The 26,494-nt window shown below is 45.2% G+C and overlaps 2 protein-coding genes across 3 annotated transcripts in view; one reads left to right on the top strand and one right to left on the bottom strand.

Moving 5' to 3' along the window:
• Positions 1-13,236, top strand: part of st6gal2a (ST6 beta-galactosamide alpha-2,6-sialyltranferase 2a) — a 40,021-nt gene extending 26,785 nt beyond the window's left edge. For both annotated transcript variants that reach the window (XM_060039538.1, XM_060039537.1), the window contains exons 5-7: positions 427-528; positions 2,735-2,909; positions 9,924-13,236. In XM_060039538.1, coding sequence (XP_059895521.1) covers positions 427-528; positions 2,735-2,909; positions 9,924-10,171 — 525 coding nt within the window. In that variant the 3' untranslated portion in view covers positions 10,172-13,236. The remainder of the gene's footprint in view (positions 1-426; positions 529-2,734; positions 2,910-9,923) is intronic.
• LOC132448346 (vertebrate ancient opsin-like) lies at positions 7,984-25,606 on the bottom strand. Its single transcript, XM_060039539.1, has 4 exons — positions 24,518-25,606; positions 17,240-17,568; positions 13,589-13,822; positions 7,984-8,685 (listed from the first exon to the last, which is right to left on the bottom strand). Exons 1-4 carry the CDS (start codon positions 24,867-24,869, stop codon positions 8,467-8,469), a joined length of 1,134 nt encoding a protein of 377 aa, XP_059895522.1. The 5' UTR covers positions 24,870-25,606; the 3' UTR covers positions 7,984-8,466.
• Between the last annotated feature and the right edge of the window lie 888 nt (positions 25,607-26,494).

The following is a 26,494-nucleotide window of genomic DNA, read 5'->3' as shown; positions in this document are numbered from 1 at the left end:
TGGACTATACATGAAATTGTTGCAACGATAAATCGTTTCCAAATTAAACAAAACAAAACAACAAACAATCACATAACAATTTCAAAGCATATCGACACCGACAATTTCAGAGCATATCGACTCACTTACTGGTGGAGGCTTGAAGGTTTCAAAATAATTCCTTGACGAATAACAAAGAAACATGGCTACTCCTGTCTCATGTCTTGATTTTGAGTTCTGACTTGAAACATTTAACCGCAGTAGTGGAAGATGAGCCATCACATAACAGTGTAATGATGTAAACTCAAATTGTGATTTGGAGACATCAATAATGAAGAAAATTGCAACTTAAAAGTTATTTTGTTGTGCTCGGGACAGGGTTGATTATATATGATTGATTTATTATTTACTGTAAGATGTAACGTGTCACATTTTCTCGTTTTCTAGATCCTGGCCAATCCTAAGCATCAGTTCGAAAGCAGTTCTCTGTACAAGAATGTAACTCTGGTGGCATGGGACCCTGCACCTTACACCATCAACTTACACATGGTAGGTCACACACACACACACACACACACACACACACACACACACACACACACACACACACACACACACACACACACACACACACACACACACACACACACACACACACACACACACACACACACACACACACACGGACACAGACACAGACACAGACCAGCGCATTATGCAAAGAATGCAATATATAGGATAATCTTTGGCTGCAGTGTGACCTAGTGGCAAAGTCAGATGCATTGATGCTACATGATGGGTCGCACCTTTGCAATTCTCGACAAGCGAAACCTACCGCCCCCCCCGACACGCAAGCGTACAAGACATGTCCTCTCCCCCTCTGCCTCTCCGGTACATTCTCACTTACTATTCACAGGTTTTCTCAGTTTCATTTGTTTACTCCAGCTGTGCCGCCCTTGAACTAACCCGTGTGATTTCACTCCGCTCCTCTGCCCTCCCCCAGCACCGGGTCGTGTGCCTCTTAAGTCTCACATATACGTCTCGGGATGGATGTGTTCTGACTCCTAGGCCCGGTTTTTGTATCCTGTTATTCTTTTTATTCTGACCAATTCCTCTTTAAACGCCGCCCGCATATGAAGTGCATCTCATTTTCTGGCCTTTGCATCCGTCGTCTGGAAGCTGAACCCCCCCCATTGCCAATCTCTCCATCTTGTCAACATTTAGTCTTCTTTTTTCTTGGGTTGGCGGCATTGTGTGATTATGCAGGGGAACGATGGCCGCCTGACTAGAATACTAAAGAACAAAGCTCCCGCATCGTGTGTGCGTATGAATTCCGCTCAATAGGTACCCAGAATCCCCTGCTCTGAAACTCACTATCTTTTTTGTCTTCTTGTGCACATTTTTTGAGGGAAGGGTTAGGGTTAGTTTTATTGGTTTTATTGGTTTTTCAATCCCCTTGACATCTAAGAACAGAAGCTGTCGTCTTTATGGTTATTGTTTTGACATGTGAATGTATTGTTCTGACATGGCTGGCATCGTCTATGCGTCCTCTGAGTGTGTTCTGTGCATCCGTCCCTGGGTCCCTTTGAAAGCGGCACAGTATCACCATGGGGTTGTTCGCTGTTATTGAATCGAAACAATTATTGTCAAGCTTTACAACGACCAAGATGCCTGTTAATGTGCGTCAGAGCATTCTGCTGTAACCTCGATTTTGTATACACGTATATACATCATTGTGTTACATCGCCAAGTAGCTGCCATGAGGCATTTAGCCAATAGGATTCAAAAGGTATGATACTACTGGAAAATATGGGACTTCTACTTATTGTTTTGATTAGTATTCATAACCCACAACCAACTAAATATAGATTACCTGTGGGTAAACGTTTCCTGTCGGCCGATTAATTTGTGTCTGAGTTTTTACCCCACTTGTTCAGGCAGAAGAAGAAAAACATATTTGTATTGATTACGATCTGCCAATCACATTTCATGTTAAACTGTGACAGCAACGGCACATTTATCATGGAAATAAAACAGCCAATTTTTTCTTTCAATTTGGCTTTGGTTATATGTTGTATTTCCCAGTAGAACGGGTAATTACTATGTAGTGAAGCGCAGGAGGAACAAGATTTAGATCCTAGAGGGTTTTATTGGAGTGTGCCAGGTTGAAAGGCTCGCCTTCCTCGCATCCGCCCTGCAAACTGCTGCGAAATAGGTTACACATCGCAGGCTCTTTACCATGGGAAGGAGGAACATGACATCGCATTAGTGACGCCTGATCCCTTTTCATCTCCAACCAGCCGTGATCACAACCAAAAGCCATTCAACTCTCTTCAGGAAGCTAACTTTGATGTACTGTTACGGCCTCCAAACAACTGAATAAGATACCCAGTGGCTCGAATTGGAGACCCCAACATAAAGGAAGGACACCATGAAATAAGATGTTTTAACGGGTTTTATTAACCAAATGAAACCATAGCTGAAATGCAGTATGAATACTTTACCAAATAAAGAAGTCTGCAAACCAATGAATGTCTGAGTGAGTGAGTCATGGCCACACGCAACAGTACAAACAACAACCAAGCATAAACTCCACGTTGTTCAACGCCAGTGAACCGGGTGAAGAGTTTTCCTGGGAGAGATTACCCTCAGCAGGCTCAAAAACTGAGAAGTCTGTTCTCATTTCATGGTGACTTCGACGGATGTCCCCTGACACTCTCTCTCTCTCTCTCTCTCTCTCCCCCTGCCTCCTCAGTGGTACGCCAGCCCTGACTACAACCTCTTTGGGCCCTACGTGAAGCGCCGGAGGCAGCAACCCCGGCAGCCCTTCTACGTCCTCCACCCCAGCTACGTGTGGCGACTGTGGGATGTGATCCAGGGCAACACGCAGGAGAGCATCCAGCCCAATCCGCCCTCGTCGGGCTTCATAGGTGAATACACTGAATGACGTACATGACACACGCACAGCAGACACGCACGCACATATGTGCACGCACGGGCGACACGCGCACACACAGCGGACACACGCATGCACGTGCGCAGGCGAGACACGCATATGCACACACAAACATACACATGCACGCGCACGCACGCACGCACGCACGCACGCACGCACGCACGCACGCACGCACGCACACACACACACTTACATGTGCACTCGTCTCTTGTTAAAGGTCCCATGACATGAAAATCTCACTTTATGAGGTTTTCTAACATAAATATGAGTTCCCCTAGCCTGCCTATGGTCCCCCAATGGCTAAAACTTGCGTTTGGTGTAAAACGAGCACTAGCTGTTCTGCTCGCCTTTGAAAAAACGGAGGCTCAAGTGCGCTGATTTGGAATGTCTGTATTCATGACGTCATCAGGAATCTCAGCTCCTCCCCTTACTCTGCCTGGCCCGCCCAGAGACGTTGGCCCGCCAATGAGACTCGACCGTGCGAGCGCCACATGTGTGTTTGTGTGTGTGTGTGTGTGTGAATACACACACTGTAACGCAAGTGTTTCTTGTCGGTTCTTTGACGTGTCTTGTATTTCCACAACAAGACTGTTGTGGGGGTTATCTGAGCCATGGTTGAGAAGGAATTGGGGGGAAAGGAACTTTGGCTTTGACTGGCTGAAGTACATGAACTGCGACATGCCGCCGGTTGCCGCGAGGCACCATCGCCCGGCAGCGGGCAGCAGGCAGCGCGCGGTTCAGTCGACTTCAGGTTGATGTGAAAGTGGAAGAACCAGAGACGTCGCAGAACCCGACAAAGTCGTTTGTGATTCATAATATCTTCTGGAGGCGCACACAGCTTTTGGCCGTGATAATATGTATTAAATGATATAGATTTCTATGTATTATATGATATTATTTAGATATAGAGCTCCAGGACTGTAACGCAAGTGTTGTACACTTCCTTATTATTTGGATAACCGTTCTGCTTTTGGCGTTGTGTGTTCTAGAATATTTACAGAACACGGCTAAAGGCTGTGTGCGCCTCGCCATTGCGATACATCCACTGTAAACAGAGCGCATGGTACCGTGGCTGCAAGCTGCTCAGGGCCACACCCCCACCCTCCTCCTTGACCCACCTCGCTCCTCCTCATTTGCATTATAGCTACAGACACCAAAACAGCGCATTTGCGGGAAGCTCAATGTGCGACTGGCTCGGAGTGGCTGTAACTCTGCACCACGGCTGGATTTCGGGAACGTCTTTGAATACTGTGTTAGTTGCCCACTAATACCTATATTAAAGAATACATCAAATAGCATGTCATGGGACCTTTAACACATCTCTTGCGTGCCTGCTGAAATGACCTCAGTTTGTTGTCAAGTCACGTAGACACACGCAAACACACACACACACAATCTTTGTTTACTTATCGAGAAGATGAAACTTTCCTGTTCCTCTTGTCCTGCTGCTCGGCATGTTTGTTGTTTTTTAATAGTAGACGGGGAGCCTACTTCTTTTCCCTGCCGGTGTTTTTACCTTCTGCTTCTGCTGTGTCTGTAGACGTGGAGAATGTCGGTGGTGCAGCCATGCTATTTCACCAATCGCGTGTCAACAATCTCCTGGCATTATGAACACTGTTTTTAGTTAACTCTTCACAATGTTTAAGCTGTGTTGATTGTGTTATTCACGCTGTACCACTGCTTACTGCGTGAGTACGGATAGTACCTTAGAATGGTGTTCTGATATTGTGAAGTCCAAACACATGCTCTGTACGCATTTAAGACTGATCAACATCAAAATACCCGTCGTTGTTCTTGTTTGTTGTTGAGTCGCCCTGCGGATACTTGACGCTCACGGCCACGCTCGGGGCGAATTAGCTTCTTTACCTGCTGACTCCACCTTCACAGTCCAAGTGCTCTTCATTACGCATCCTCCCTCGTTTGGGTCACGTCTCTGTTGCCATGGGGGTGACGCTTGCTAGAGGATGGGGAGGTGGCCTGGCCGCTGATGCTTAAGAAATATAATTCATGAATACGTTAAGATCAAACTGGGGTATATATCAACATACATCATATACTATATATATAAAGAAATCAGTTAAGATCATTACGATCCATACAGGGATCCATACATCAACACCTGCACTAACAGAGAAATAGTATAGCGCATGGCAGTTGGTGGATGAGGGAGATTATTTGGGTGTTCATTCTTGAATAGATCCATGTATTGGAAACGTTTGTTTTTGAGGTAGATTAACCATTCGCATAACTAAAAGAAGTCACTCTACAACATGCACATTTCCATGGTGACCAGGATGGAGACGCATCGTGTGATCTGTGGAACAGATATATTCGCAGGCGAATAAGTCGGGAAAAATCGACCTTGGTGCGATTCTAATGAATATCCAAACGGAAATCGCGCCATATGTGTACAGTCCCATTAAGGACCATGACTTGTAATCGTATTCTTGACATGAACAATCACGTTCAATGTAAAATAACGTTTGCCTGCAAGCTATGAACTATACTTATAGCTTGCACACTTTGCATAAATAACTTAACAGCCCTGGGTTATGCCCGTGCTAGGATCGCGGGTGGGGGTGGTGGTACTTCTAAGCATACGTCAGTCCATACACCCATCAGTGCGTAGTAGGGGGGGGGGGGTGATTGGATTCCTCATCCCCAGGGCTCAAGCGGGTTCCCAGGCGACTAGATTAGTCTGCAGGCTATTGACACGTTCCAAGAGAAGGAGGGCATCGATGGGGGGGCCGCGCTGCGACCGGCCCATGTTCCGGCAGCATTGCGGCGCATCAAGCGTCGGTGATCAACAGTCACTTGAGAAGAAGGGGAGACATGTGTATGTGCACACACGTACACACGCAAGCACACGCAAGCACACACCAACCAGCAATATGAGGACATGCTGAAGCCTTCGCTTTCATTGGTTTTGCTCATTTCCATAACTGAAAGGTGCGGAACCCTTTTATGAAAAGTCAAGTCAATTATGAAAAGTAGTTTTCAGCGGTCATGTTGGTCCACTGCATTTTGTGGCGCTGCACGGCTGTAAGTGTGTGGGCAATTTAGCTCTACATATGCTACAACACGACAGCCTCAGGAAATACATACTCCCAAAAGTATATTTACTTAGCTTCTTCGATGGAGCTTCGATTGAGCACTAAACTTAAGGTAATCAGTAGGTTCATTAACATAAAGAAACATAGTCCCCACTGGGCATTGCAATTAACATACATATGAATTAATACATTCACAATGTAACATAAATGAGATAATTAACAATATGGTAAACATAAGGACAGATGAGAATATTTCACCATGCACATATATAAATATACATCAATACAGTATCACTTGTACATTCTTCAAATTTTCCTTTTTCAACAGCAGACTAGTATCTTCTGAGAAGGAGAGAAAATAGGGCCGGCCATACATACTACATACATACTACATACACACTACATACATACTACATACACACTACATACATACTACATACACACTACATACATACTACCTCGGCAAGCAGATTTGAAGTAGCAAGTGTATATCGCGAGCTAAGCAAATGTGCACTGCATTATGAATGTGCATTATGAATGTGTGAATGGACATTTGGGAGGTTAAATTTTTACCCTTGCTCACACAGCAGCTTTTTATCTTCCGTGGGGAGGGGGTGCTTATTTCTGTCATATTAATGAGATATGCTTCCTATATCCTGGCCCAAACCTGCACTAGCCCAAACCCTTCCTACCTTGGCACCTATATCTAAGTATTGAGTGTGGTTGCAAAGCAAGCCAGACTATTGTTTTTTAAGTGTCTTTTATTGCTTTAATTGTATAATTCTTACGCCTTTTTTATGTAGCTATCTCCTCCTACAGTTGTTAAGGGATAAACACCGAAACAATGGCAATAAATACCGGGCATATATCTGTGCAGTGTGCGTCTTTTTTTTAAGTGTTAACATTGTATACTTATTATTATTTATTATGGAAAGGGAATGGGGCAAAAACTCTAAATCCAACCACTCCTCACGCATACATTTGGGAGTTGTCACGTTTGACTATAGGGGGGCACTGTAATTAGTGGTAGAACCTAAACTACCCCAGCCCGAATCCCGTTTGGCAAAGAATTCACACACGGAGAGGTCATGTTGGTCCACTACATTTTGTTGCACTTCCTGTGTGTAAGTGTGTGGGCGTAATGATACTACATACGCTACAACAATGCATCCTCCGGAAATTCAGATTCCCAAAAATATATTTATTTTCTTTCTCATGATTCAGCTCAATTCAACTTAGGTTATTCATTAGGTTCATTAACATAAATGAAATATAGTCCCCGACTGGGCATTGCAGTTATCATACAGTGAAATGAATACACTCACAATTTCACATCAATAACATTATTAACAATACTGCAAACGTATTGACAGATGAGAATATTTCAGGCACCATGCACATACATATACAATAATACAATAGGTTTACTTGTACACTTTGCACAATTTCCAAAGTTTAATTTTTCACCGGTAGACCATAACATGGCCAGAGTAAACATGGCCAACAATACACACTACATACACGCAACGTCGGCAAGCATAGTGAAGTAGCCAGTGAGCACCTAAACAATTTGTACGTTTGTACATCTGGGAGTTGTCACATTTGACCACATTGGGCGTGAAACCAAACCCCCCCCCACCCCCCCCCGGTGTGTGTGTGTCTGTGTGTGTGTGTGTGTGTGTGTGTGTGTGTGTATGTTTGTCCATCGCATATCTCTGTTTATCTGATCTACTTCCCATTTGGCGTGTGTGTCGCTTGGTGCCCAAGGAATTGCAGTGTAGACTTATTAGGACACACAACATAATAATAATAATAATAATACATTTCATTTAGAGGCGCCTTTCAAGACACCCAAGGTCACCTTACAGAGCATATAGTCATCATACATTTTTTAAAAAACAAGACATTGTGGAAAAAATAAATAAATAAATAAACATAAGCAATAAGAAATAAATAAAACAAAAACAAGACAAACCAAAACAAAAAACAAAAAAAAATAAGTTATGAGCAGGCACATCCTGAATGTTCAATGCGGAGGTCTGCCGCACAGTGACCAAGGGACGTAGAACCTAGCATGTTTGCCAATAAGCCTTGCTAGCATTAGCATGTTAGCATGCTCCCGTAAAATTGTTGGCTTGACCAACTGCGCTCCTTTTCTTCAGAAGATACCCACATCGGCAATTATATGTTATCTATGGTACGTTATACCTTAAATATGTACATTTCCTACTGTACATTACACCTCTAATCTCATACCCAAACGTAACAGCGTTGTTAAGTGTTGAAGCAACACATAGCACGATAAACAAAAACACAGCTCCACAGATCAAACCTCAGAACACTGCTATCCCTTCACACACTGCACCACCTCAGGCCCGGTGCTCAACACACCGCGTGTCGATCCTGCGTGCCACAGCCTTTCACCCTTCCGGGGTAAAGAGCCTCGCCCTCCGAGGTTCTCGGAGGGCGACCCACAGGTCATGAGGTGATCACCGACGGGCTGAAGCGTTCCGTGGTGGGCAGGCTGGTGCACGCCTGGAGGTTCCTCGAGGTGGACTGGTCGGTGCAGGCCACGGTGTTGCGGTACACCCGGCGGTTGAGCTGGATGATGGTGGTCCTGGACGGCAGGGAGGACCCCCCTCTCTGGGCCCCTGCCCGGCCTTTGCAGTGGAACAAGATCAGGAAGCACCGGTAGAACTGTGGCGGGGGGGGGGGGGTGATAAAAAGAAAGAAGCGAAATGACTTCACATGTATAATGTACGACGCTTGACGTCGATATGCGAGACCACCCTAGTGACCCGACGACGGCCATCCCAGAGTTTGAAGAAGAATGTGCCGCCTGACTGGGAGTTGAAATGACCCTTTGCCATCACTCTCCAGTGGGGAGCTTAATCATTTGGATCTCTTTGAAGTCCCTCAGGCAGAAAACTCTTCCCTCCCCAAGGGCGTTGCAGAGTCTTCAACGGCGGGAAGCGCAGCTCGGAGTAGGAAATAGTCCACTTAATGGACCTGGCCTCTGTGTGCTCAGTCGTTTTTCATCTCTGCTTGTATCCTCAAAGGCCAGTGCACATGTTGGACAGAGAAACCTTGACAGCTGTCCATTAACCCTGCGCGACCCCACACTCCTGCTGTATTTTAAAGACACACACTGGGAGTTGAGGGTTGGGGGGGGGGGGGGGGTGAAGCAACCTCAAGGTTAGTTGTTTGGTCTTGGGAAGGTTTGACAGCAAAATGTGAACGGACGGCTTCAGAGACGTAACTGGCATGAGACAGAAGGCGTGCTGCTGAATGATTAAACACAGCGATGTACGTTGAGCTACAAGAGGCAGGTTTTGGCCCGGCCCAGAGGCCGCAGGAGACGATGTCGAGAGTTGAGCGGGGGGGACATGTGGAGTTCATGTGAGTTATCAGGCATGAACCGTTGTCATAGTAACGCCGATCTTCCCAAGACACTGCCAGGGGTGTCTCCCAGAACTCTCACAATCTGTTATTGTTTTTGATGTACTGAAAAAATTTAGTTTATTTTTTTTACGTTGTGTGATTGACATTCTGCTCATTGCCGCTTGAAGCCAAGTCGTGAGGGAGTTTTTTATCTTGACTACTCCCTGCTTTTCTGCCTAAATTAACAACTGAGACAATCTCCCTGCTGCTGTGAACTCCACATGTTGTGCCACTGGCGCTATAGAGAGACCGCTGGGGCATGAAGATGAAGCATGTTTTCGTGTGTAAACCGCATGCTACAATGCATCCGTCATTCCACCAGTCGATGCAGTCAAACACGTCACGGACACAGACACGCACACAAAAATCCTCCAGGGCTTCACATGAACAAAACATAAACGTGTGGGGTTCGTCTGAAGTGGGGCGACAAATCCCACAAACCCCTAAATATCTGTTCAACCCTTTTGTCTCCGCGTGTTTTTCCACAATTGCAGGAACCCTCCTGATGATGGCGCTGTGCGAGCAGGTCCACGTGTACGAGTACATCCCGTCTTTGCGGCAGACGGACCTGTGTCACTACCACGAGCACTACTACGACGCGGCGTGCACGCTGGGCGCCTACCACCCGCTGCTGTTCGAGAAGAGCCTGATCCAGCGCATCAACACGGGGCCCGAGGCCGACCTCAAGCAGAAAGGCCGGGTCACGCTCCCGGGCCTTGGCTCCGTCAACTGTGAAGGCTGAACCCTTCCGCATTCCGCGTCTGAGGACGACCAATACCACAATGATGTGCTACAAACGCCCACACACACACACACACGCGCGCGCACACACACACACACACACACACACACACACACACACACACACACACACACACACGCACACGCACAAACACACACACATCCCCCCCCTCCCCCCCACCACCCCGTTGGCTGACAAGGGGGAGGAGTGCAATAATGCCACAGGAGATAAGGGGTTCGTCGGTGATGGAGGGTGGGGGGGGGGCTGGAACACAAGGAAATATATACAGTATACAGAAGATCAGACCCATGATGAACAATAAGCCATAACCCCGTAAAGGTGGGATCAACTTTGGGGCATTGGGAGAAGACGTCATCTCCGTCTCCTTAACCCGGCGTGTCAGGTGTTTTTGTGTGTTTTGAAGCGACAGGCGGTTGCACCACTGTTCCAAACGGACTTCCTGCTTTAGCTGAGCCATGTTAGCAGTGGAGCTGACGCGGGTAGCAATAGGTCCATGTTTTTAGGTCGTCGGTGTCTGGGTGTGATTTGAGTATTGTGAACTCTTGTGTCGGTCGACACATCTTTTGGGTGGTCACCCACTTGGTCTATCGGAGGGAGAAAGAAAGAAATATCACTGTAATGTCGGTGATTACTTTTTTTTTTATATTAGTCCACGGAGTTGTGGACATCTTACGACTGCGGTGGTCTGCACTGAATGTCATTCTCTCTGACGCACACGCGCGCGCACCTGTGCGCACGCTCAGCTCAGCTTCATTTAGAAGCTGTACATCAGACATACATGAGTGTATAGGTCATCAGTATTATTGTTTAACAGGCTGGATGTACATTTTACGCACGACATTAATATTTGTATTTTGACCTTTCTTCAAAATATCCTGTCAAGCCAGAAAGCGGTTTCAATTTTTTTGGGAGTCAAATATCAGGGTTTTCTTCTTGGTATTGTTCTCATCAATCAGAATTGAAAACACATGGCTGTGCCTGTGTTTTAAGGCACGGACATGTTTTAATCTGCATGACATGACAACACACCCAGGCACACGCACGCCAACTGGCAATGGGATTGTCCCTCCTAGCACTTGAAGGGCGACATCTGAATCGATCCCAAACGGGTTTGTCGGAGAGGCAGTCTGAGAACCCAGTGCCTGGTTGTCTACAGAACACAACCCTGGAGAAACATGCAGTATCCACCCATTCTTAGTGCTCCTGTCGAAGCCAGCGGTGTGCACTGTGCCACACAATACGGCGCATATCAGCCCGTATTAGAAGGCCAGACGGTCTTCTTCCCATTGAATGTAACGATAAACCTTACATAATTGTCATATCTGCTTGGTGAGAGCGCTGCTGAAATCGTGTCGGTCTGAACACGCGATTCACTGAACGTGTTTAGCTCTCGTGCGTCGTGTGCGACGGCACGGCCTCCGTCCCTTTCCGCCGAGTACGTACAGCCTACTCATATGTCCTGAATCCCCCCTCCACGTCAATTTTGATTTGTTCTTTGTTCTGTGATCCGCGTAAGCCCCGCCCTAGCTAGATGGCGAACCTGTGGAACTCATGGCGCAGATATCCACAGCAGCCGGGGTCACCGGGTCAGGGTCTTGCCGTGCGTACGCAGCGAGAGCGCCGGAGCGCCTTTAAGCTAGCACAGATATATTGGCGGAGCAGCGGCCCAGCCTAAAGTGTTTGTAAATGTCACGGGAACGGTGTTCATCTGTGGGCGGGAAATATCACCCGTATTCCTCGATTGAATTTTGGTGAAGTGCATTCTCTTCTAAAGAGGAGTCACTGTGTGCCATAATGGTGTGTGTGTGGTAGATCCAAATGTGCTCAAAAGTACGTCCTTGTTTTTGTTTTTTAACTCTTGTCCGGGTCCGCCTGGAATAGTTAAGCTTTTGTAAAAAAAAAAAGAATAAGAAAAAAGAGTTGTCTTTGTTTGTTGGCAATCATGGTGCCTAGCATTGTTCTGTGTCAACTGGTTTTAATACGACTATACGGCACCTGTTGAAAGGAGCTGGCCAGATATTGAAATTGTTTTAGATGACAAATCTCTGGCTTGTGTTTGTGTAAAATAATTATTTCATTAAGCTTGTGGTAATGCAATATGATATGGAGTCGGTTGACTTTTTTTTCCATTTTTGCCCCAGCTTTTCCTTATTGGTCGTGCAAAGAAAATCAGTGAATTTGTTGATTTTATTGTACAAAAAGGTAACGGATAACATTTTAAATATAATGTACATAAATCCATTTCGTTTTTTTTTTATTCTAATCTTTGTTTTTAAACGTTCCGATGCACAGAGCATGTAAATCTGAGTGTGGACTGAAAGTCTTATACGGTGTGTGTGGGTGATTTATTATTATCCTTTTTTTCCAGGGGTTTTGCCATTACCAGTGCATGTGTGTGTGGATAGGTTGGTCGTCTTTGCAGCTATTGCCTTTGCCCTGGAAGCACTCAAAGACATGCTGTGCCCTATAGCAGATACGATGCGTTTGACCAAATGGTGCCAAATGTAAAATCTTTATTGATGCGTTGATGGCAGGCAAGGGGGCACTCCTTAAGGAGCTGGAGCTTCTTGTTGCCGGCCGGATTCGATTTTGAATTGATTTACCCTAAAAAAAGAAATACATGAAATAGAAAGCTCTGTGAGGTGTGGGATCTCCCTCTTGCTATTGAACGAGGTGCACCGTGCCTAAACCTGCCAACAAGGCCCTTTTGGGCTCGGAAGCTTGTGGATCAGTATTGCTCTCTCTCTTTTCAATGGGCCTCCATGACGTCTCCATGTCACGTTCTGTGGCCGGTGCTGCTGGTTCCAACCCTTCCCCGCCCCCCTAACTGTTACAGGAGGAGGAGAGGACAAGAAGCACCCGGACACAATGCTGGTCTCAAACTCTCTTCGGCCTTTGAAAAAAAGAAAGCCACCACGACCCGTCACTGAAGTCCCCCTTTCTTAAACTTGAATGAATATTTAAATAACCGACTGTTTAAATGATGATCAGCTTTTCTTTTGTTTGTTTTTTACCATTCAAATAAAGATGTTGTAAATGTAGAACAGTCCGTCTTGGCTTATCTCTCTTGTCCACACACGCACGCACACACACACACACACACACACACACACACACACACACACACACACACACACACACACACACACACACACACACACACACACACACACACACACACACACACACGGGGGGGGGGAATACCCCATTTTATAATTCACAGCTAATCTCATTCATTACACTCAGACACGCACAAAAACACAGGACGTTTTATGAACCGCAAAACATTTCCTCCTGGCTAACCTCATTCATTACTCTCACATCGACACACACACACACACACACACACACGCACGCACGCACGCGCGTGCGCGCGCGCTGAGCTTGCGGCCCCACCTGTTTGTTCATCAGGATGTAAATGAGGGGGTTGATCACCGTGCTGCTCTTGGCCAGCAGCGAGGGAACCACACTGGCCACCGGGCTGATGATGTTGTCCGGGCCGAAGGTGGCCATCATGGCCACCACGCCGTAGGGCATCCAGCACACCAGGTAACACACCACCGTGGTCAGCACCATGAACAGGATGCGGTACTCTCTCCGGCGCACCGCCGTCCTGCGGTGCTTGCCCACCTGCGTGACGACCACATACACAAAACACAAAAAAAAAAAAATATTATATATATATTTTTATATATATCGTCAACTAAACGAGAGGTCGCAATGAATGCGCAATTGCGCTACCGTGAGGGGGGGAGTGAATGACAAAGCTTCGTTGATTTGCAGGTGGCTAATCCCAGTAGGAGTTAAATCTTTAACTGGCATCTGGCATCAGGAAGTAGCCTAGATGCTGCCATTGGCAGGAGGCGGGACATGCCAGTGAGCCGCCAATCAGCAGCATCCACCGTTGACAGCCAATTGCACGAACGAATACTGAGCGAGAAGGGTTTACAGCATTAAAGTTCGTTTTTTTTTTTACTGAGTGTCACAAAAAATGTCTGTGCGGTGCGCAGCGTTAGAGTCTCCGGAGGGGGGAGGGGGTGAATTAAAAAGTTTGCGGCTCCAAAAATTTTTTTTTTGCGGGAGATGGGCCAAAATGGCTCTTTTGATACAAAAGGTTGCCGACCCCTGGTCTAGACCAACGGATCTGTATCGTGTGTTGGTTTGGAAGTGCAACTCAAGCACAGAAAAATGGCCAGGTGACTGTAGTTACGTTACAAAGTATGGAAGGCATCTATAGAGGCAGAACAGGATTCGGACCAGGGGCACCCCTTGCCTAGTGATTTGAACCGTTGCCATCTGGCAGACGATATCGCCCACTCTACTTACCGAAAATAGCTCCAAGATTTCACACACGAGCCATTAAGTTATTAAAAGGGTAAAGCACTAAACACTAGCACCTTAACCCCCAAACACTTTCTCTCTGCCTCTTAACTAATGAATTATCAGTTAGGCTGTGACAGGGAGGTGATGATGATCTAATTTCTTAAAATGTTAAATTAATAGGCCGTTGGGATGCCCCAAAGCGTGTTAGTCACAGAGGAGACGAGGTGAATTCACTTGCCTCACTTACTTCTAAATGTTAGGGCAAAGATGCTCTGATTGTACATTTGAGTCATATTGGACTGGAACTTTCTGACCCCAAAAAGATAACATGGGCACATCTGTTGGTGAGGAAGTACGAATGCTTAGAGTTGTCCCTCTTTTTCCTCATATCAAAAACGAGTGATGGGAGAGAATGATTTATTTTCAACCCTCCATACAAGACCAGCTCTCATATTGACATGTATTGGTTGCAAATACTTGTATGCTAGGGGATCTTTCAATTTACTAGACCCTCATCCAACTTATCGTGAGCGACAGCCTTTCCATAGTCTCCCCATTGCTTAACGGTTGCAATGTTATTGAAACAGGCAGCTCTAACAGAGCTTTGTCTGAGTCATAGACTTGTTTTTCTTCTTAAGGTTTTGGTTTGTGTGCAGAGCATCAGCACTGTGGACCCACGTCTGGGAAACCAACGGGAGCAGTGAAACCAACACAGAGCTAATCATGTGTGAAGGACATTTAGTAAAGGCAGCTTATTGCTGCCAGGAGTCCATTACCAAAACAGAAGAATATACCCATTCAGCACAGGACCTAGGTGGTATGGCCCAGTACGTGTGAGTGTATGTATGTGTGTGTGTGTATGTGTAGTGTGTGTGTGTGTGTGTGTGTGTGTGTGTGTGTGTTTGCAATAATGTGCAGGTCATGCAAAGTGTACCTATTTCCACTGAGTTTGCAGATCATAATCTTTTTCCAAGTACTACAAATGAATAATACTACAGATATGCGTCCACCCCACAGACTCCACTTCCACCATCACCTCCTCACCCCCCCAACTACCACCATCAACTCCCTTCCTGACTGCTAAGTGCTACAGCTACAGCACCTTCTTCAAGGTGAGGCTGGTAGGTAATCATAAGAAGCCAATTCTCTGTACCACATCCAGATAAAATCACAGAAGCAGCCACCTTGGAGAGATTGTCTCTCTCCCCCCCGCCCCCCGCAATGTCCTCAACGCATTTGAGCAGAACATAACCTCACAGACCAGGTTCCCGTCCCCGTTTTTGTCCGTTTATAACGTTTTCTAACAAACGATTATCTTCTGACTAGAGAAGACCCAGCCAGTCTCGTTTTCAAATTGAATGTGATAAGATGGCAGATTTGTGTCTCCAAATGTGTCGTTGATCGCTGCAAGTAAGCGCTTGACCGGTAAGTGAGCTGGTTCTCGAACACAAATGAAAAATTTGACAAGGTAATATCCGAATGTAACGGACACGGGTGTCCTTCTACCAGAAGTCACTTCCTCTTTCTCACCGCTCGCAAAATGAAACCACGCAACTGAAAGCCCCCATCTCTCTTGTTTCTGAACCCATGTAACTGAAAGCTCCCATCTCTCTCTTTGCTGAACCATTGTAACTGAAAGTCCAGTCGACTACAGTCATTGGTTTGTGTGTCGGGCGGGGTTAGCCTTCTTCCTGCTTTTAGTCATTAGTTCAAATCCTGCACAGTGGCCTTCCACCCTGTATATCTTCTGGTCCTCCTGCCTCTATGACCGTGATCCAGTTCAGATCAGACCAGGGGAAGCCCGGGGTGCTGCAGAGGTCAGTGCTTGGCCCCCTGCTACATTTCACAGAATATATCCAGGGACTACAAAGGGGTTTATAAACTCTCCATAACCTTTCTGTTCCCCCAGGAGACACTTGCTCAGTTGTCAAACCAGGCTGGCTCTCTAGATCAGGGGTCACCAACCTTTTTTTGAACCTGAGAGCTACTTCATGGGTACTGAGTCATACGAAGGGCACCCAGTTTGATACACTCTTCTGAAATAACCAATGAATTTGCTCAGTTTGCCTTTAGTTATATATTATTAATATTGATTAATGATACTCATCTATGTGAAGACACTGATCATGTTAATGATTTCTCACTAAATTATCAACAATGACTTAAAAAAGTTGCGAAAGAGTTGTTCAAGAATGAGCTGTGCTATTCTCAGAACAGGCCTGCGGTTCCCCTCATATGGTCCTTGCGGGAGCCCTGGTGCCCACGGGCACCGTGTTGGTGACCCCTGCTCCAGATGAAGGCCACCACACACCTTCAGCCCAGTTCAGATCCTTAAAGCTGTGGTGTTGAGAATAGGACATCCGGATTGGCACCCACACACAGAGCATCAGTCACCAGGCTGGAGGCTTCCACCCGCCTGGTCCTCAAGCAGAACCCAGACTCTGTTCATGAGACGGTCTGCATAGTACCTCACACCCCGTCACCCTTCAATCTGTATTTTTAATGCCTCAAGCTATCCTGGACTTGACGTCAAACTCACTTGCAAGTCTGCACGAACCTGTCTGCGGAATGAAAGTTCCCAAGAAAGTTCACTGCAATGTATTTTACATGCAAATATCGCTCGCCGCATAATGAACTATAAAGGAGTCCATACCTCAGAAACCTAAAAAGTGACCAATCCTACGTCTGTACATACACACAGTATACATTGTGTAGGCAACCTACCTGTTTGACAGCCCAAAGCAGCCGGCCGTAGCAGTAGACCATAAGCAGCATAGGCAGGCCCAGGCAGAAGATGAAGAGGCAGATGATGTAGGCATGGGACTGGGCCGTCCGGACCTTCCAGGACACGGAGCAGCTGGTCCCGGCGCCCTCGAGGTCGTAGCTGCTCCAGCCGAGCAGGGGGGGCACCGTCCAGACGAGGGAGTAGACCCAGGAGCAGCACACCGCCACCAGGGGCTTGTGGTAGTCGGGCCAACGGTTGTTGTTGCACACGGTGAGCGTGCTGTAGCGGTCGTAGGACAGGATCACCAAGGAAATCAGCGACACGATGCCTGAGGGCATCCGGACGAGAAAGAGAGGGAGACAGGGGGGGGGGGGGGGGGGGGGGGGAGGGAGAGGGAGGGTTAGTGGGAGAGATGGTGAAAGAGAGGCAGGAAGGGAGAGGGGAAAAGGGAAAGAGAGAGACATCAGAGAGACAGAGAGAGAGGGGGAGAGAGAGAGAGAGAGAGAGAGACAGAGAGACAGACAGACAGACAGACAGACAGACAGACAGACAGACAGACAGACAGAGAGAGAGAGAGAGAGAGAGAGAGAGAGAGAGAGAGAGAGAGAAAGAGAGAGAGAGAGAGAGGGGAAAAGGGAGAGAGAGAGAGAGAGAGAGAGAGAGACAGAGAGACAGACAGACAGACAGACAGACAGACAGACAGACAGACAGACAGACAGACAGAGAGAGAGAGAGAGAGAGAGAGAGAGAGAGAGAGAGAGAGAGAGAGAGAGAGAGAGAGAGAGAGAGAGGGAGAGGGAGAGAGAGAGAGAGAGAGACAGAGAGAGAGGGAGAGAGAGACAGACAGACAGAGGGAGGGAGAGAGTCAGAAGGAGAGATGGAATAAGAGAGTGAAGGAGAGAGAGAGAGAGAGAGCAGGAGGGAGAGGTGGTGAAAGAGGGAGAGAGGGAAATAGAGTGAGAAATACAGAGAGAGGGAGAGAGAGAGAGAGAGAGAGAGAGGAGGGAGGGAGATAAGCAAAGACAGGAAAAACAAGGCCTAATAATGTGCATAAATATTCATTATTATGCTCATTATTTTGGCTATTCTCCTGTGATACCGTTCATTATGTTCAGTTAACTACGTGTGCATCAGTCACCTATTGTAATTGTGTGTGGAAGTAGTTAGTATCTGTGAGTTGCATTTTCTGCCATCTGCAACAACTTGCAGGTTTCGATAATTACATTGAGCCTCACATGACACTTATATAAAGGGTGTGTGTGTGTGTGTGTGTGTGTGTGTGTGTGTGTCTGTGTGTGTGTGTGTGTGTGTGTGTGTGTGTGTGTGTGTGTGTGTGTGTGTGTGTGTGTGTGTGTGTGTGCGTTGTTCTCAGGCATGATTTACATTTATGAAATTGATTTTGTTTTGGAACAAATCTTTTGTTGGAAACCTTTGAGAAATCATACCTAGTGATGAACCTCCCAGTCAGAAGCCCTGATCAAATTGGTCAATAACAGATAAGATCACTAGATTAGGTTTCATAATAAATATGAATAACTTATTAAGTTATTAATTAAGCATAATATAGCCCTTTTACAAGAAAAGTTAACTACCATTTTAACAACAATGATTAAAAATATGTTTAAGGGGTACTAAATACCTCACACCGTCTTAAGTGATAAATGCTGGTATGTGTGTAAAATATGATACTAAGAATGAAATATTTTTTCCTATTGCAAAGACCTTGACAGGGCCATCTATTCAAAAGTACTTGCCCATACACTCAGCCCAAAGGCTGCTTTACCTTTCTTTCTCATTGATATATTTTGTGACAAGCCCACATTCTGTATCCCTTTGCTTCCCTTGCTAATGCATACAGTATCACACTATCTCTTGGATCTCTTGACGTCAATTTACATTCAGCCACATGCGATATTCATTCAGAACACCTTTCAGTTGACCTATCCGTGTTGCTTCCTTTGTTGGATACACATTGAACAGAAAATAAATATAATGAGTGTGACACACATTTCATAAAAAGGTTTTTTCTTTTCACATTGAAACATTACGTTATCCACAGTTAAAACGATTTTGTGATGTTGTGAACATTTCAATCAATAATATCCAAGGATGACTTTTTTTGGTCTTATAAAGAATATAATGGCAAACATAACGAGTTTTCTCATTATGTTCTCGTTATAAAGCACACAATAGTCGCAGAAAATTGACCAATTTAATGTATGCATACAGCAGTCTCCTCTTTAGCAGATTGAGCCAAGAATACAGTCTCACAGAGCCTTTTACCACAGTTTCACCTCCTCCCCAGTAGAGTGTGGTCCTTAGGGAAGGGGGGCACAGTTGTCCTCCACTTCTTTGAGGCAATTTGTCCTCACATCACAGGTGGGAGATATTTACACAAAGGCCAGAGATTCCTGTTTTCTCACCAAACAGATATATACATAAAGGGGTCACTGCTTTGTCGTGACCGGTTCACGCAAGGACAAAGGAGGACAACAATTGGGAACTAGATAACTCTACTTAACAGCTGGGGTGGCTATAACAAAACCTCAAGAAAAACCTTAAATGATTCAAACTGAACAGCATATCGATTTTTCCATCACATCACCTAAAAAACCATATAGTCTGCAGATCCACTTGACCCCTGAACTGGTTTATCAATCGTATTTTCCTAATCTAAAAAAACAATTACAAGCATTTTCCGAGCAGGGAATGGACAATGGAGGGGGATTACTGTTCCTATGGCAATAGTCTCCATAGTTTTCTGCCACAACCGAGGAAAGAATGGCACAATAAATGCATTGGAAGGCATGGCAATGCGGGTCGCAGTTGGATACTGTGTTGGAACTCAAGAAACCAACTTGATTAGAGTGAGGTCATCTGTACGTCTGACAAAGGGACACATGATTCTTCTTCTTGTTGTTTTTTAGGGAAACTGTTTTTTGACCTCAACCTGATGTTTCTGAGGGGAAATCAATCACCCCGATGGGGAATTTAAGGGTTACAGCAAAAAAAATAAAAACATAAAAGAAGGTGAGGATGACTTAAATAATTTAGCGACAAAGAGATGAATTGCCCCATAGTTAGTAGTAAATGGCAATATGACATGTTCCCCATTAATAGGCAATGGTGTAGATTGATGCTAATTAGTAGACAAACAAAGAAAATGTTTAAATATAGAATGGAAAGATATTAATTATGAAAAACCCAAGACATTTGAGTTTTCAATTCATGATATATACACAAATATTTGGTTGCCTGCAGACTGCCATTGTATGCAGTGTTTACAATAATGAGTTAAGCATACACACAGGCACCACACACGCACACACACACACACACACACACGCACACACACACACACACACACACACACACACACACACACACACACACACACACACACACACACACACACACACACACACACACACACACACACACACACACACACACACACAGTGTACACAGTTGTCTTTTTTGCTGTCCGATCTGCCTGGTTTGTGTCCGTTTCACTCAGCCACCTGGAGGCTGAACCATGTTGCTCAATCATTCTACTTGCATCTTCATTCAACAACAGCCAATGCAGCTTCAGGTAGCTAGTAGCATAAGGAAATTAGATCGTTTTTTATAGTTTTTTTATAACAAACCTCTAAATCCAAAGGCCCCACACTAGACATTCACCATTCACACTTCCACACTCTTTATAATACGAGGACTCTTTATGTGTCTGTAGTCCGATCGACTGTACACTCTGCGGCTGTATAGCTGAGGACCCAACGAAGTGCAGTGTTGAGTATCGAGTTGCTTGGATGAGTGTTTCTTGCCAATGCTGAAAGTAGCAGTACTTGAGGCCAATCACATCTGAACAGCTTTGAACGGGCACGTTTTGTTTAACAAAATTAGAAAGAATGTGCAGCAAAATATCAATTTCTTTCAATCACTTTTGATTGACTCCAATTAGGGCATGTCGATGTCACCTGGCAATATTGTACGTCACACTAAAAAGTATCCGTTTTTTTTATCTGGAATTACCATTAGAGGGACAATTTAGACTCTTTTTATTCCTACATATCCACACTTGTGAGGTGTGATTTGTGTGACAGCAGTATAATTCCGACCCACTTAAATATGTCTGATGACTGCTGTCCACAAATCATCCAACACTTCATTGCTCTCCACCAACCCATTATATTCCTAAATGAAAGCTGTCCACCTTGATAATTAAACAAACACACGCACACGCACACGCACACACACACGCACACACACACACACACACACACACACACACACACACACACACACACACACACACACACACACACACACACACTCACACACACACACACTCACACACACACACACACACACACACACACACACACACACACACACACACACACACACACACACACACACTCACACACACGGTGTCACAAGACCGGGTTTCTCTGTGAATAACTTATCCTCATGGACAATATCCTCATGGACAATATCCTCATGGACAATATCCTTATGGACAATATCCTTATGGACAATATGCATGATGGATTTTCTTCTCCATCCCAGTCCGCCGATCCCATCTGATCGTACCTTCCTCAAGAGTCAAGACACATATTCCATTCCAAAGCGTTCCATGTTCAGCCCTTGCTCTATCAGGGGACACAGTCTGTGTACAGTGTAAAGTCATTGTAAAGTATATACAGCCGGCATGTTGCTTAAGCATGAGCATGTCATATGCTCATGCATGTGACATCTCAATCTATCGTTATGTGCGCTCTTGTTCTTTAGCGCTCACAAATAAACTCCCTGTTTCTACTCTGTCGGTTTCAGTTCTATTAGTCATATGTAAGCTAACACAGGTTCAACGCATCACATTTTCCAAGTCATGCACTAAATGGGGGATATATGATCTGTTACAAAAGCATAATCTCCGCCATCCGGGTCGCTCTAAGCGTCATTGGGCATCTGTGCAGCTTAAGCATTACCGTCATTTTAATGAGGCTATGGGAGAACATGATGAACTCTATGTTTGCAAAGTGAGATTCTAGACATAAGTACTAGCCATCTGTCTGAGAACCCATACACTGAACACTATCACACTCAGTCAGCAACAGCACAGTCTCTGGGGTGAATCACCTCTTCTTTGGACTTGGTCCTTCTTATTGGCTGAAGCTGTGGCTGGTCATGAGACTTTCTATATTCGATGTATTCCATATTCCATACATTATTATAAAGCTGGATAACAATTGTTCTTGTGTGACAGAAAGAGCTGAAAGCCAGAAGAGGATGGGAACTCAATAAGATGTTGCCTCAGAGGCGCGGGGAAGCTTCTGACTATCTGTGATCTGTCAGTAAATCATGGCACGCATTGCACTCTGGTTCACTACACAATGCACATGAATACATCAACAAAGCAGACGAATCTCCTAAACAGCAAAGGCCGTTTTTATCTGAGGAAACTGAAACACATGTCAGTGCCACAGACCCCTGTGAGGCAAGGGGGAATGAACAGAAGGAAGGGAGGGGGGGGGAGGAGACGCGTCTATGGCATTATTTCTCATCCGTGTGCGAGCAATAGATAAATGCTGGGAGACAGCGTCATTATTCTACAGTGTTCTCCTCAAACGTCAATGTCAAGCCATCTCCACCTGCCCAGTCCAATGAAGATCGCTGTTCCACAGATGTGTGTCCATGGCCCTGGTCTGAGACCTTACTCCATTGCTATGCAGAACAGAATCTCCTGAACCACTGCTAACGGCCAGCACACTTGTTTGACGGCCACACGGGAGCACGTGCACACAGACATGCATTTGCAAAATGAGCACAGAAACCGAGTGCAGACATGCATGCATTCACACATAAGCACATCTTACTTTTAGGTATGCACACGCATTCACACAGATGCACGCATGTATGCACATACTCCACACAAGCACACACACACACACACACACACACACACACACACACACACACACACACACACACACACACACACACACACACACACACACACACACACACACTCAAACACACACACACACACACACACACACACACACACACACACACACACACGCACACACACGCACACACACACACACACACACACACACACACACACACACACAATGTGTGTATGTGTATGCGTAAAATACAGTTGCTTTGCTAGGATGCTTCAAAGATAGTTAGTAACGTTAGTTAGTGTGGCCATGCCATGGTAGAAGCAAAAAATACATATAAATCAACAATCAATCTTATTGGTTGAATTATATGCATTTTATGAAAGCATCATATAGGTTGCTGAATTAGCGTATCAACAAAACAAGCAGTGCTAATGAGGGAACATTGGCAAACATAACATTAATAAAAGTGAAAGTAATATTAAGACAAAAAAAGACAAAGACAATACATCAACGTCAAATGATGGATTGGAAGTTTCATGAATCTCATTGACAAAGAATTTCTGAACACCGTCAGTGTGTGTGTGTGTGTGTGTGTGTGTGTGTGTGTGTGTGTGTGTGTGTGTGTGTGTGTGTGTGTGTGTGTGTGTGTGTGTGACTGTGTGTGCGTGTGTTCCTTTAGAGATGCATAGGGGAGATGAATGGCAAGAGCTGAAATGTGTGTAGATAACAACTGACAAAGCTTGATCATAATATACAGAAATGTTCTTATAAGGGAGCATTATATGCAGATCTAGTAATAGTCAGCATATCCATAACCTTGGGACCTGTCATTTTGCAAGCAAAACGTAGTGATATGTCAATATATCTAGTTGGTACTGTAAAGTACTGTAAGTTAAGGTACTGTAAGTTAATGTTCTGTAGGGACGCTTGGTCCATATTACTATAAATTATATTAATTATGAATGCAGAACCTAATTGATATAGTTAAAGAAATATGATGATTTGTAAAAAATGCTATGTTTAATAATGGATCGCATGGTAAAATGGTAACATGGTATAATGCAAGAAAAGTAGCCGACTCCATTAAAATCCATAAGAGATGACTTAATCCTTCAAACACCTATATGAAACGAATCACATGTCAAAACCAAAGCTCTCTCAATATGTAAGGAAAGTTATGCATCTGGATGAAAGACAGAACCTTAAGAAGACAGGACATTTTAGGACGATAAACAACGAAGGGAAATATGCATAAGCAAAAGGCTTTTACTATAAAAATCCTATAACCATATACCAGCGCTCTGGGCAGAAGTTAAAAAGCGATTAGCCGTGCAGTGCAGTCCTCGTGGATAGAACGGGTTTACTCACCAAAGCAGGAGTTGACGAAGCCATACCAACTGCAGCCAATGCGACCGAGCAGCCACCTTCCCTTGATGCTGGACGCAAAACTGAGTGTAGTGCCAAACACGCACACCAGCATGTCACTGACACTAATGTTTAACAAAAGCATATTCACGGGAGTTCGCAGTGTCTTGAATTTGCAGAACAGCAGCAGCACAACAAAGTTATTTACGAAGCCAAAAGTCATGATGAAGCCCAGGGCAACGGACAGCACGACGAACCCTGTCGGGGACAGCATCTCCGTGCCCGTTGATGTACTAAAATCCCGGTCGGCGCTCACGTTGAAGCTGTAGTTGAGATCAGACGGGCCCGAAAACATCGTGCTGGTTAACGGTCGGAAAAGTTGGAAGGCAGTTGGACTTCTGGAAGGTAGTTTCTTTGCTTCTTTTTTTTTTCTTCTTTTTTTACATTGTTGAAAAATCGGTCAGAATAAAGTATACATCCATGTCGTTGTCCATGTTTTTTTGCGTCTTCAGCAATATGAAATATTCTGCTCCTCAAAATATTCCCATACGCAATGCTGGCACAGGTGAGTGGCCTATTTATAATCGAATACATTTATATTTAGAAATGTTGATCCACGCCATTGCGATGATAACATTAGGCATATTAGTTTGCAGACGCGCTCCGTTTCTTTGCTACAGAAATCTGTCAAAGACAAAGTACCATCATAATGCGCAGAGCTCATCCATCGATGTGCTCACCTTTACGCCCAAAAGACCGTTCGCCAATTGGACAGTTGAGCCAAAATCTGTTACATGCTGACGTTTAGTAAAAAAAAAATCGGTACTTTCGACAATATTCTGTGAGCGTGAACCCCTTCGACTATAGAGCATCTTTTATTGGTATCTCTCTACGTCACCAGAGTAATAGGACGTGTGTGTGTGTGTGTGTGTGTGTGTGTGTGTGTGTGTGTGTGTGTGTGTGTGTGTGTGTGTGTGTGTGTGTGTGTGTGTGTGTGTGTGTGTGTGTGTGTGTGTGTGTGTGTGTGTGTGTGTGTGTGTGTGTGTGTGTGCGCGCGTGTGTGTGTGTGTGTCTATGTGAGAGTGTTAGTGTGTGTGTCTATGTGAGAGTGTTAGTGTGTGTGTGTGTGTTAGAGCAGCCTGTCCTCCTAGAAAATACGACCGCATAGGTCGTTTGTACCGCCCCAAATTACGACCCACTGGAGCGTATCAAAATGTAGCGCCTCTAGCGGTCATGCAAATAACGACATTCTGAAGTCTCGGGGCTGCTCGTGGACGCTCATGGTTGCTCGGGACGCGCCTAGCTAAAGGCCGATTTAGGGTCGTTTTAGACGCAGAGACGTAAGCACGTAATTTACACAAGGGACTTGTTTTAGACAAGTTTTGATTTACGGTTCCTTTAAGGTTCCTTAAGGATTGCGCGTGTTGCAAGGGGATTCTCCGCCAGAACAGTAGGGGGAGCAACGAACGAATCTGTGGGCGTGGAAGTGGAAATCGCTGGCTTGTTTATATTTATAATTATCATAATTCGTTCTTGTGTTTTCTTCTTCTCCTTCTTCAAAATTCTTCATTCGCTTCTGTCACGGCCTTTTAAAAATGGTACTATTATGCTGTAAAACCGGAAATGTGAGACTCCTGAAAGGATGTGGTTAGCTGGCCAATCACAGTCTTTGCGAGCTGCGTAGGGCCGTAGTGTTTTAGTCGCATAGTCAGGAATTTTGGGCGACGCACTTAAGCACGTAAGGGGGGATATTTTACCGCGCAAGGGGGGGTTATGTATCTTACGTGCTTACGCGTTACGTCTAAAACAGAGCATATATCGGCCTTAACCCTCTCCCGGTATTACGCCAAGGCGTAAAATAGATACGTCTGTCCACATCGCAAGGCGTGTTCAGGGTGACGCTTTGCCTGACCAAAGCGTCACCCTGAACACGCGTCCTTCTCCATTCGAAATTAATGGGGGAATAGCACCAACAGGGGG

Source organism: Gadus macrocephalus, chromosome 20 (assembly GCF_031168955.1).
Source record: "Gadus macrocephalus chromosome 20, ASM3116895v1".
NCBI lineage: Eukaryota > Metazoa > Chordata > Actinopteri > Gadiformes > Gadidae > Gadus > Gadus macrocephalus.
The sequence above is the reverse complement of the archived record's forward strand: the minus strand, read 5'-3'. Positions and strand labels throughout refer to the sequence as shown.

Coding starts and splice junctions, on each gene's coding strand:
- LOC132448346 (XM_060039539.1), bottom strand. CDS start 24,869: ATGTTTTCGGGCCCGTCTGATCTCAACTACAGCTTCAACGTGAGCGCC. Junction 13,823..17,239: donor TGCTTTGGGCTGTCAAACAG/GTAGGTTGCCTA, acceptor GTCGTCACGCAG/GTGGGCAAGCACCGCAGGAC. Junction 8,686..13,588: donor ACATCCTGATGAACAAACAG/GTGGGGCCGCAA, acceptor CCCCCGCCACAG/TTCTACCGGTGCTTCCTGAT.